Below are 13,451 nucleotides of genomic sequence, written 5' to 3' on the forward strand. Positions count from 1 at the left end.
GTAAAACTCATGTCAAAGACCTGAGAATGGATTGTGCTGTCACATTCTTGCTTCCGGTGTCCCCTGACACCAGGGCAAAGTACACTGCTCAGTGGCCCAGAATCTCAATAAATAATCAGTATTCTGTATCAGAGAAATTAAAGGGGAAAAAACAAAAACAAAAAAAACGCACACACAATACTCTGCAAGGAATACTTCTCAGCGCCACTAGGGGTCCCTGTTTGAGAATTGTGTGAGCCCTGAGGATTATTTGCCTCAATCCTTGGATGGTTTCTCTCTGGCCCTTGGTGGTTTCTTCGCATGCCCCTCAGTACTCTGCAGAAGACTCAAGGGGACCTCTGCAGAGCCACCCAGCTCTCTGTGCAGCCTTCCCCGCTGGTCTCTGCCTTGTGGACTCCAGTTGCTTTGGCCACCCGACATTCCCAGCTCTAACTACTCAACTCCACCAGCCACTTTCCTGGGTTCCCCCTCTCTGTGTGTGGCCTGGGGAGAGTCTCCAGGCAGTAAACTAGGGCAATCACTTCTTTTGGTTCCCACCTTTCAGGGATCACTGCCCTTCATTGCCTCACGGCCAATGCCTTGAATACCATTGTCTCGTTTATTTTATCTCTATCTTACAGTTGTGTCAGGCGTGAAATCCAGTCACAATCATTTCCTCTTGGCTGGAAGCAAAATCCCTCCAGGGCTATTTTAAGGTTGTTTAAGATGGTTTTCTGTGCTCGCTTTTCTGAGGTGCCACTTCATATGATAATAAACCCAGAGAGTAATCTGATGGTAAATTTTTATTTTGTGGCAAAATGAAAATTCAAAACTTTTCTCTTGGGATTATGTTCCTGTGTCATTAATTTAATTTGCAATCATTATGGTTTTTCTGCAAAGGAATTTTTAGAATTAAGAAAATTTTACCTACAAATAATTTTCAAATGAATTAAATTGTTATGAACACTGATATTTAGTCATGAATGAAGTTGTGAGAATTTTACATTTTTAGGTATATACTTACATATTTATTCATTTGGTTTTCCATGGTTTGGGTGCCTTTTTGTTCACTTCGTCTATGTTCATGGGCTCTTAACTAGCTCACAGGCCCTAGGAATTGGGCCTCATTGCACCCAATGGAGAAAACAGCCCTGCTTTCCTGTAGGGGTTTGAAGTGGTAATCACCACCACTTACAGGAGATTTAATATCACCCCAATCATGGTATCTGAGCTTGAGGTGTCTTTCATTTCCCCAAATGTCAGTAAGGCACCTCAATAATTTTCAGATTTTCTTCGGTTAGGTACCAAGCAAGAAAAGGTTTGTCCCCTTTGGCAAAACTGTGACCTTTATCTCAGATGAAGCAAGTTCTTCAGCCAAAAACTTCTCATGTCCCAGGGGCTCACTTTCTGTCCCCCTAAATTAGCCAGGGTCCACATGCCCCCCTTGCTGTTTCTCTTCCCCACCTTGAGGGGACAGCTGCCGGTGTCTGGAGGCATGTGCAGTTGTCACAGCTTGGGCAGGAGGGCTGCTGCTATTGGCATCTCGCGCATAGCCCTGTAACTGGCGTGGGCCGCATGTCACACATAATGTTGAATTTGATCAGAGAAAGTGATAATACACAAGTCCAAAGTTGGTATCTTAGAAAAGGAAATGTGTTTTAAAGTTTCATTCTGGAAGAGGTAAGGAAGGTCTTAGTTAAAGGAAACACAAGTTTAAAAAAAAAATTGGCATTAATTCATGACCTTTTAAGAAAAGTGCGGTTGGCCATAGGTACTAGCAGCCCCTGTGTCACTCACTCTTCGTACCACGGGGAAGGGTGACACAGAAACAAGACAAACAGAAAAGAGGAAATAAACAGCAGACCCCCGAAGCGTGTAAAGTGAGCATTCCTTTGCATAGAGAATAAAAGGTGTAGAGGAAAATTCTTTTTATCTGGCCTCGGAAGTTTTAGAAAAGTCTAAAATCAAGTCTGCTTGGTTGTTTTGGGTTTTTCAAAAGAAGAACCAAAATGGACTCATTTCCTAATAGAATAGTTTCAGGTCAAAAGAGGAAAGAAATGTTCTCAAATTATCTACTGCTGCCCAGCTACTCTATTCTTACAAGTTAAGAGAATGTATTGTGGCATCAGTGTTTTATATTTGGTATACACACACACACACACATACACACACACACACACACACACATACACACACACACACACACACACACACACACACACACACACACACACACGGCTGAAGGAACCCAGTGAGAGGGATTAGTGATGTATTGATCCTGTTAACGAAAAAAACCATTGAAAACTGTAAAGAATTTTAGTGAGTTTATTTGAGCCAAAATGTCGACATATGCCGGGAAGCAGAACCTCAATGAATTGAGATAATGCTCCAAAGAAATGGTGGGTTCCATCTGTATTTATACATTGCCATCAGAGGAGGGACATAGGTGAGCTACATGAAATTCATTGGTGACGGATTAAGGAGGTGGGATAAAGTCAAAGGGTGGGAAACCCCTGGGATTGGATAAAAAGTAAAATGATGGACACATACTTAGGTGGGTACAGGAACAATTAACATGATAATGAAGGAATTTGAAGTATCTGTCCTGGCGCCCACCACATTTGGTTGTGCCCCAGGGGCTCCAGCAAAAGAAGGAAGTTACAAGTTACCCAGACATCTCACAGACATCTCACAGATATGTTTTTTTTTGTTTGTTTGTTTGTTTTTTTGTTTGTTTTTAATTTTTTTTATTTTTTAATATTTTTATTGAGGTATTATATGTGTACATATCTTACTATTACCCCCCCCCCCCACACCCACACATGCCCTCCCCCCCCAGAGTTTTGCGTCCATTGTTTATGCTTATATGCATGCATACAAGTCCTTCGTTTGATTTCATAACTCCCCCACCTTTCCCAAACTTTCCCCCTGTAATTTGAAAGTCTGTTTGATGCTTTACTGTCTCTGTATCTATCTTTTTGTTCACCACTTTATAATGGTCTTTACTATCCCTAAATGAGTGAGATCATGTGGTATTGTTCTTTCATTGACTGGCTTATTTCACTTAGCATAATGTTCTCCAATTCCATCCAGGTTGCTGCAAATGATGAGAATTCCTTCTTTTTTATGGCAGCATAGTATTCCATTGTCTCACAGATATGTTATCTTAGAGGCAAAAAGGCAAATGGGCTCAGTAAAGAAGATCTAAGTTGACCTTTGTCAGGGAAGATATCGGCCTAGGACATGACTGCCCACTATAACCTGTTTGTAGTTAAATATTTAATTTTCAAACCATCCTTTGTGGTTATTTCAGGTCTCTGAGTTTGCAAGACTGCCACATAGGCCTCCCCTGAGCTTGTCAGGTTAGCATGTGGCTCCTTCCGTTCACAATCCAAAGTGGTTAATAGCCGTGTAGTCAAAGGAGCCAGGGCAAAGAGTGGCCATGGAAGGAGATCAGAGATGAGTGCAGGCACAATTGTCAGCAAGGGCAGAAACAAGTAAGTCCCTAAGTTGCAAACCCAGAGGATGGGGCACAGAAAGAGGAGATCCATGCAGGGTGGACAATACCCAACATCTTGTAGCAGAAGCCTTTTCATGGCACGGGGCACTGTGAAGCACCAGGCAATTGGAATGCTGCTGATTACGGCTGTGTGCCCAGGGGCTCCCTATCGGGTCATTTTGTCTCTACGACTGTTCATGGCTTGTATATATTACTTTCCTTTCCCTGGAATGATTATTTATTTGACTTGACTGCATTGTAGATCACTGTTTTGCATTGTTTGTATACAGCCTGCTTATCTAGAGGACAAGTGATGTTTTTATGTAAATACCTAAGGGCCTGGTAAACATATGGTCTTACACCATGCTGCGTTTTTCTGTTTCAGCCTGGACAGTTGTCGACGGTGCAGCCTTGCTTCATGGTGTAAGAAATGGCTGTAGGAAACAACACTCAGCGAAGTTATTCCATCATCCCATGTTTTATATTTGTTGAGGTATGTGTATTTTTTTTTTTACCTTTATGGAAAAATTGGAATCATAGTAGCAATTTCTATCCTGAGAAATTGGAGTAAAATTATTTCATCTTATGATTGATAATTACATTTTGATAGCACAAACTGGATAAAGATTTAATAAATTATGCAATGTTTCTTTAATAGGAAGCCATAGAACATATAAACTTTACCTCCATGGGGGTATAAAATAATTGTGTTTGTTATATTTCTTTTATATTCAGTGGTAACTTCAATATAGTATGAATTATGAGTGCAGCATTTAAATTAAGCTGTTTTTCAAAAATCAATGTCATGTTTCAGGAATTCAGTACACCAGGCAGTTTACAGGTGATGTTAGTTGATGGTCTTTTGCCTTTATTGGAGTCCGAATAAAGAAAAAAGTCTTAAAGTTGTCTGTCTCTACTTGGCATTTTTCTTCAGTGGGGTATTGAAAGCTTGTGTACTGTGCAATTTTCTTTGGTCATGAATGATTTTGTTGAGTTGCTCCAAGTTTGTACCTGAAAACAGTTTCTCTAGCACCTTTTTGGTTAAACTTCTTGTATCTCCCTCTGTATGTGTTTGCTATGGAGCAGACGAAGACATGAAAATTTTAAGAAATGTGGAATTATATGATTCACACACATTTTTTAAAAAAACTATTCCAGGTTATCTCAACATAAGATGTTCATTTGCCAGAGACAGTGGTATATCTCCCTTCTCAATAGATACTAGGCATCTAATGGTATGTTTTTTATCCTGAAGATCAGGTTTCAAATATGAAAATGTAAACAGCTGAAAAGTAACTGTCAGAATTTCCTTTCTGGGTAACTGCCTGGCAGTTTTCACATCCCCAGGGTCAGTCAGCTGTAGCATGTTCTTGTGTTGTGGGATCTTTTTAGCTGAGTGTCACAGGAACATGGATGTTGATCCATTTAATTCGCCAGGTGAAAACAAACACTTGGATTAATCCTCTACTTATATTAGCAGAGATACACTTTCAGTACACATGCTATTTAAACATGCCCTATGAATCAATGCAACAAGTGTTTTTATCTTCTAACTCTTGAAATAACTTTAGCTATCTATATAGTCAGTTGGATAATTTTGAGCATTCTGATTTTGGACCAATAATATATGTGTTTGACTGATCCTTAAGTTTCACCTTATAGTCGCCCCTTTGTAGTTTAGATGAACAAATATTACTTGATGATTTACTTTCTAGTGATATTTGTGAATCTGATATATTGCAGAATCAGGTGGAAATAAGAAATTAGGGTAGGACAGAGGTATTAATATAAGCTAAGTCGCACATAGACTAGAACTAAATCTCTGAAAGGATAGGCAAAGAACTCATCTCTCATCATAAACACATATTCTTAATACTCTTCCTTTAACTTGCTATCCAAGACCAAGGGTAACTCCATTCAGACCATAACTATCCATCTTGTATATTGTGGGTTCTAGTCACTGTTGTTCATATTGGAATTGGAATGTAGGAAAAGGAGTCCTTTCTCCTGCTGCTCACCCAGGAAAGGGTAGAACGCTATCGAATTAGTTTTTGATGGTAAAACTTTTCTTTTGCTATAAGAAAAATGAATTTTTAAAGTGAGCTGCAGAAATTGGAGTATAAGTCATCTGTCGTCATCTTTATGCTCCCAAAAGCAATTTTATTTGACATTTTCTTAAAAATCAAACAGGAACCAAATCTCAAAGTAAGAGGTTTAATTTATTGCTGGAAACTATATCTCTGAAGATTTTTTTAGCCCGCTAATGCGTGAATGATGAGCTTTACTGGTAGAGCAGGCAACAAGAGACATAAATCAGTTTTTCTGTGCCTTAACCTGACACAAACATAAATATCAGTCTAAAAATCTGGGAGAGGAAAGATAGTTTATTCTTTTTCTTGCTGTGTTGTCATCCTTATTTTGTATGGAAATTTAAGATTTACCAGTGACTTCTCTCAGAAACAAGCAGGAGAAAAAAAAAAAAAAGAAATAGAATTAAGTAGAAATTGAAAGAGAAGGAGGTGAATCTCAAAGTGGCTTTTACAACTCTCATGTATTTCATTCATCAAACACTTCTTGTTTATCTATCAGGGGTCCTCAAACTTTTTAAACAGGGGCCAGTTCACTGTCCCTCCAACCGTTGGAGGGCCAGACTATAGTTTAAAAAAAACTATGAACAAATCCTATGCACCTGCACATATCTTATTTTGAAGTAAAATAACAAAACGTCAAAAACACCCGCCTGTGGCCCGTGGGCCGTAGTTTGAGGACGCCTGAATTATTCCAGGTATTCTGATATAACTGAAATATCAAAAAACTTGGTCAAAAATAACTTGGGTAAAATGTCAATTTGATCAATGAATATCTTTTCACTGTTACTTTTTAATCATGAAAGAATTCCAACAGAGAAAACAATGCAATAGACATCCTTGCACCCACCATCAAGACCACATCTTAAAATCTTGCAATATGTTCATCAAATATTTTTTCAAGGAAAATAAAATATTACAGCTAAGGTTAAAGTCTTACTGTCCTGAACCCAGAAGTAACTAGATTTTTGAAGTTAGAGGCTTCATTCCTCTGTATGATTCTCGTGTGCTTTTCATATTTTTTCTACATGTGTATATATCCATAAATAATATTTTAGGGAGATTTCACATAAATTATACTGTACTGAACTTTTCTTTTTCTTTTCTTTTTTTGTTTTGTTTTGCAACTCGCCTTTTCATTTAACAATAAGTATCTGAGATTTATCCAGATTGGCAATTATTCATTTTAATTGTTGCATTTTATCCTATTGTGTGAATATATCTATTGAGGGACAATTTGGTTGATTCTTTTTTTTAAAAAAAAACCAACATATAATATATTGATTAAAGTACAAAGTAAAATAACTGTGCACATACATTAAAATAGAAAACGTTTAAACATTAAGAATATCAACAAATGTATCCAAAAGCTAGATGATCAAATATTGAGAAAAATTATTACTTGTCAATTATATTTAATCACATGCACAAGCAGGATTTTCAATTTTTCATGAAAAACAATTCTCATGTAAAATGTTGGTTGATTCTTTTTTGTTTGTTTTCCTAATTTTTTTTTCACTTTCTCAAGTTTTGTTTTTTTTACTCTTACAACTTTTTCTTTTGCAAAAGATATTATTTCTGTTTTCACGTGCATGTGAACAAGAGCTTCCCTTGGATTAACACCTAGCAGTGGGATTGCTGGGGGATAATTACATTTTCCACTTGTTTATTGCTGCATTAGAGGATCAATGTTGATATTTTATATCAGTTTCCTTGGAAACAAACACACGTTGTTAAACTCTATTGGTGTGTCTGTAATTTTCTTAGATTTTCTTTTCAGACAGTTACATCATTTGCAGGTAGTAGCAGATTTGTTTCATTTTTTCTGATTGTTATGACTTTAATTTGTTTTTCTTGTCTTATTGCTTTGGTACTATATTGGATAGAAGCAGTGGTAGAGGCCATCTTTGCCTTGTTTCTGACTTTTACATGAGTGTGGACTCTCACTTCTTATTTTTTTGTTCTCTGACTGCTAGATTAGATTTGTTTAACCCGTTTATGTTGTTAAAAATCTGCCTGTTTTTATACTTACGGTTTTTCTTTTACCTTCTTTCAGATTATTCTGTTATCTGAAATTATTGGTATCCTAATTCTCCTGAATGTTGTTCTGCTGTCTCTAGCACATGGTGAATTATTACCTCGTTTATTTTTATAATTTGTTTTGAGCTCATTTTTAGCAGAACTTGCTTCTTCTGTGGGATTCATGTGGGCCTTAGGTTTTAAGAGTATGTCTTTGAAGGAATTTTGCATGCATGTTTCTCTTGAGCTTAGGCTTCTTTATCCAGAACCCAAACTTGTACATCCTGAAAATATAATTAGTCAAAGTTCACTTTCTTTGTAGTCTTCTTATGCCAGCAGGTGGATTTAGATAGAACACATTTTCTCTGAAATGAAAAGCAAACTTTCAGAATTCTGGCTTTTACATGGGAGTCTCTGTTCCAACTCGAGTTCTCAAGTCCTATCACCATGGACATTAAAGCCCAAATCCTATTACTGAGATTGACATGTAACCCTTTCTCTACTCCCATCTAGGCCCACTGGATCATCAGGTTATTCACTTACTACTCTTATTTTTTAGGACATTTACTTTCTCGTTTCTGTTCCTTGAACTCAATAATATTAACTTTTGGTGAGGATAAAGGTACTTACAACAAAATAGCTAAAAAAAAAAAATAGTGATCTAAATAATCAAATATTCTTTCTATGGTACTTTTTCACCCAGGGTACTTCTTTCTCTCTTTCCTTCCCTCCTTCCACCCTCCCTACCTTCCTCTCTGCCTTTCTTTCACAATGTTTTTTTTCCTTCTCTCCCTCTCTCGCTGTGTTCCTCCTTTCTCCTTTTCTCTGTCATTTCAGCAACCTCTCTCATACTTGATGACCTACAGAAGGAGGATTTTCCTGGGGAAAAACACACTCATTTTGGTGATTAGAGTATCAGGTTTCCCCTAAAAATAAAAATATAAGCTGTATAAGGTCTTTTATGTCTTCACTATCCGTTCCAGATATATTCTTCCAAAAATGCTTAGGACTGAGATATCCCTTTGACAAATCTTCCCAGATAACAATAGATTCTTCTCAACAAGTTCACTGAATTCTCTGTAAACTCATGAATAACTCAGTCAAGTCTATTTCAAATATATCTATTTTAAAAGCAAAACTCTAAGTGGAGCTTAGCTTCCTTGGAAGACAATATTAAGTACCAGGACTTTGGGTGCAATGAATGCAATTGTTGCTTAATGTGTACAGATGTGACAGTTTTATCATTTTGATGGTTGCTTGTACCTGCAATTTTTATTGCCTGTTTTTGACAACTCATTTTTCTCAGCTCGAACCTACCAGGTGAATGTTATAAATCCCAGCCTGGAGATAAATAATCTCATGAAGTTCTGCAAGAACTTGATGATTCTGAGTATTTTTCTCAGGGGCCAGAAGTTAAAGAATTTTATATCATCATTTTTGGAAATGTGCCATCTCATTGTTTCTTATTTTTTGTGTGCCTCAGGTTATAAAAAACAATGAGTCTTGGTCTGGCTTTCTGATCTTTACTTACAGGTGCTTAGATTTAGCAGCTCTGAATGTTTTATTCCTGAGACTTAGATTGTTACTGTCTTAGATGTTTATGTTTAAGTCACATTGAGAACTTTTTCTCTCATTTTTAAAAAACTCAGTTGGTGTTTGCCTAGGAGAATTCTAATCCTCATGTATAATTGAGTAGAATGAGAAAAGAACTTGATGTCGAAAGTCCTAGTTTCAGTCGGCCATCTGTTGCTGCTACACAGTAACTTCTTTGGACCTCAGTTGCTTCATCTGTGAAATGGAAATAAAAACTTCCTCATGGGCACTTTCAAGAAATAAATGAGGTAATGGACCTGAAAGTACTTGCTAAGTAATAAGTATTTAATAAATATTAACAAAAATAATTTAAAATAACTACTCTTACCCATTAGAACACAGATAAAAACAAAAACAACAAATGAAACAAACCAAACACACACACACACACACACACACACACACACACACACACACACACACACATGCAGACACAAACACCAAAATCCTGACACTTAGAGAGGGACATTGGCAATACTGCTAGGTTTAAGGGACCAATATTTTTAGAATATATACTGAGGTGCTATTGGATAAGATTCAAACAAGGCAATGAAAAAATTGTGGCCTTCTAAATTGCAATGACAAACGCAAATTGTAAAGTACTTTCCCATTTTTTATTATTTGCTCATCATTTTGACCAGTGTTTATCATACTGGAGCAAATGGACAATACCAATATTTATTTTCCATCGTATCAAAACACCAGTGCTGATATTTAAAATGAAATGTGGTGGTCATTACCCTTCACCCTTATTCTCAGATGCTCGCCAGCTGAGTGAGGGCTCCTCTGTTCCACAGCACTGAGTCTCTCCAACTGGGATGTTTTGAGATCAAGGTTCCAGTTAAAACAAATTATCACGAGGGGAAGAGAAGTTAGGACTAAGCAAATGCATCTGACCCCAGGGGACAAAGGATCCGGAGAGGTGGCGGTACCCACTCTGCAGGAAATCAAGTGCTTGCACTCCGAGGGAAGGACTGGGCATTGGGCCTGTGGACCTTCCAGTTCCTTCTTTTTGTAACCCTCCCACCACACCCTCTTCTTGTTTTCTAAAAATGGTAATGGTCATAACAATAAAATGTCAGGGCAGGATTTTGCATAGGCAGGGATGAGGTCAGAAGAAAAGCACCTTTGCTCCTGTCGACATTGTGATGAAATACATAACTCTCTGCAGTATATTATTTTGCACAGTCTGCAGGTGAAATGATTTTGATGCATTTTTCTTGCATAAAATTTATCCTTTAAATATAATATGAACTAGTCTGAGTTGTCATCGGTATGTGTGGCTGGCCAAGCTCTTTATTTATTTTTTTGAATCTTAATTCCAAGATTATATGAACCTAATTTCTAAGTCAATGCAAAGTTATGATTATTTATTCCAAAAAAATCAAACAAGAGCATTCTGATCTATCTCACAGCATATAAAAATACAATTTATAGGAATGCTCACTTATAAGAAAAGAAGTATAAATTAGCGATCTGTAGGGAGAGCAGTTTGGAACTGGGTACCAAAATCTTCAGGCTTTTGCATTCCCCTTTTTGACTCCAAAAGTACACTTCAATTCTACTCTACAGAAATAATCATGTATATGGCATGTTTTGCTATACGGCTACTTATCATAAAATCATTAATGATGAAAAAGCCCTAATATTAAAATACAGGGGGTTTAAAAATTCTTTCTTTTCATTAAAAAAGTGGAACATTATTCATCCATAAAAATTATATTATAGAAACATACTTCATTCCATGAAAAAATTCCAATTAGGATGTTAGGGGAGAGGGAATGGTCAGAGCAGTATATGACCTGCGTTTCTCTAGGCTTCACCATACGGTGCATATGGCTGGCATGACATCAGTAAGAACCAAAATCTCATTGTCTATTGCTGACATCCGGCAGCCCTGTGGTCTTCCCCAGTTAAGCCCAGGATTGTCATGTGCGCTCATGAAGCCGGCTCTTGTTACTCAGAGAATTAGAGAATTTTCATTATCTCCAGCCATGCACATTCCCTTCCTCAAGCAAAGAAGCCACAGAAAGGTGCCTCGCTGTAGTCATCACCAGCATTGTTCAGATGGGGAAGGCTGACCTCTGAGCCCCTGGTACTTTCCCTACACAGAGGCTGGGAAGAAGCCCTGCTCCTGAACTCCACATCTCACTCTGTCACCTGAGCAACAGTGGATGCTGCTGTGTCTGATGTTTTCGTCTACAGCACTCCTGTTCACAGCACTTAGACATGAATCCATGTGGAAGGACCAATGCCTAAAAGCACACACTTTAACTCTCCTACCCTCGTTTTTTTTTCCTTCTGCTTTCTCCGTGCAGATTAATTCATGGGAAAAGTTTTGGGGGGACCATCAGACTCAGACATGTTAGGATCATGGCAGTAGATATTGCAGCCTCCAAGCCAGATAACTTTTTCATTCAAATTCCTCAGTAGAGACATAAAATGTGATGCCTTTTTGGAAATATGTATATGTGCCTATGCAACCATATGCCTAGAAAGAAGAGATATGCACAAAAATCAGTACTCATCTCTGGGTGTTGGGATTAAATGTGTATATATATATATATATATATTGCATGAATTTGATTACTGTTTCCATCAGAAAAAGATTAAATAACCTTTTTAAGGCTGCAGTAAGTTATTGACATCTAGTATGAAATACAGAATTCTTTATACAAAAGTAGAAACACTTAATTTTGGGTATATTACATGGAATTTAGATAACTTGTGAATTCATTTTCTTTTGATAGTAGACAAAAGAATACTTAGCCAAAAAAAAAAAAAAGGCATTTCAAAGACTCATTTTCCTTGGAATTATTTGTTATTTCACCAAGTAAAAATTTCAACTCTATGTTACTAAAACATGTTTCTCTCAACCAATAATTGTTCAGATTCATCTTTGGCATTTCCTGAGACAAAACCCTTTGAAGCTTAAATATTGGTGTGCTTTCTTTTCAGCCCTGAAGGAAGACAGTGTGATAATTTGGGGGAAACTTTAGATTTGAGTATCTGAAAAAATAGTTGTATGCCCCTCAGCAAGCTACTGAGCATCTCCAAGTTTTCGTTCTCTCATTTATAAAAGGATAATAATACCTGCTTTACTAGGTTGTCCTGAGGATAAATAGTTTTTAAGGTCCCAGCACACTGCAGCTAGATGCTCTCTAATCATTAGCTCACAGGACAAACCAGCTAGGACCACACACCATAGAAAAGCAGGCATTTGATCAGCTCAAGGGTGCCCTTGAGTTTTCTTTACATTATGTTTATTCAACTTACTCTGTTCTGTCATTTTTATTCGGTAACCTGTCGTGGGCTGAAGGAGGGTTATTTATATGGTTCCATGCAGACAAAGTCTGTGACCTGCACATGTTTGGGTGACTTTGGCATGGCCTCTAGCTCAAGTGAAAACTCAAATTGCTGACTTGTCAACCTAAAGACACACACAACTTCACTGTTTAATTTGTTTGCTTTCCACAGAAATTAGACTATTTTGAAAGAGTTGAATGAAAAGACATAGTTTTGACACACTTCAAACATAAGATGCAAAATAGCCAACTAAACTTGTGCAGCCAGTTTGGGAGTTTCTGACTTGATCTGGCCACTGAAAAACAACCTTGTGTTGGATGAAATTTTTCCATTCGGACTGAACATTCAAGCTTGCATTGTATAAGCAGCGACAAATTCTGACACATATTTCCAGGTGAAATCAGGACCTTCATTGTTTACTGGATGTGTATAATGTTACCACATTGCCTTCCTGCTGTAGAGAATTTCATGCTGAGTTCTTTTTTTTAAAATACATTTTATTGATTTTTACAGAGAAGAAGGGAGATAGTTAGAAACATTCATGAGAGAGAAACATTGATCAGCTGCCTCCTGCAGGCCCCCTACAGGGATCGAGCTGGCAACCAAGGTACATATGCTTGACCAGAATCGAACCCAGGACCCTTCAGTCCACAGGCTAATGCTCTATCCACTGAGCCAAACCAGTTAAGGCTCATGCTGAGTTCTTAATGGCAAATTCCACTTTTCATTGTGAGACTCCTTCATGAGTGAATATATTTATTTTATTTTAATTTTATTTATTTTTAAATTTTATTAAATGTATTGTGGTGACATTGTTAATAAAGTTATATAGGTTTCAAGTGTACAGTTCTGTAATACATCGTCTGTGTAGTGCATTGTGTATTCACTACTCCAAGTCAAAGTTACTGTCACCATACATTTGACCCCCTTTACTCTTTTTTACTGCCCCCTACTCCCCTTTCTCCCTG

The 13,451-nt window shown here is 37.4% G+C and overlaps 1 protein-coding gene across 1 annotated transcript in view; it reads left to right on the plus strand.

The window, feature by feature from the left end:
- The first annotated feature begins 3,908 nt into the window (after positions 1 to 3,908).
- PLPPR1 (phospholipid phosphatase related 1) overlaps positions 3,909 to 13,451 on the plus strand; it is a 96,453-nt gene continuing 86,910 nt past the window's right edge. Inside the window, exon 1 of the mRNA XM_054727275.1 lies at positions 3,909 to 3,971. Within this exon, the coding sequence (XP_054583250.1) occupies positions 3,909 to 3,971 (63 nt within the window). The remainder of the gene's footprint in view (positions 3,972 to 13,451) is intronic.

The sequence above is a fragment of the Eptesicus fuscus genome, chromosome 15 (genome assembly GCF_027574615.1).
Source record: "Eptesicus fuscus isolate TK198812 chromosome 15, DD_ASM_mEF_20220401, whole genome shotgun sequence".
NCBI classification, from domain to species: Eukaryota; Metazoa; Chordata; class Mammalia; order Chiroptera; family Vespertilionidae; genus Eptesicus; species Eptesicus fuscus.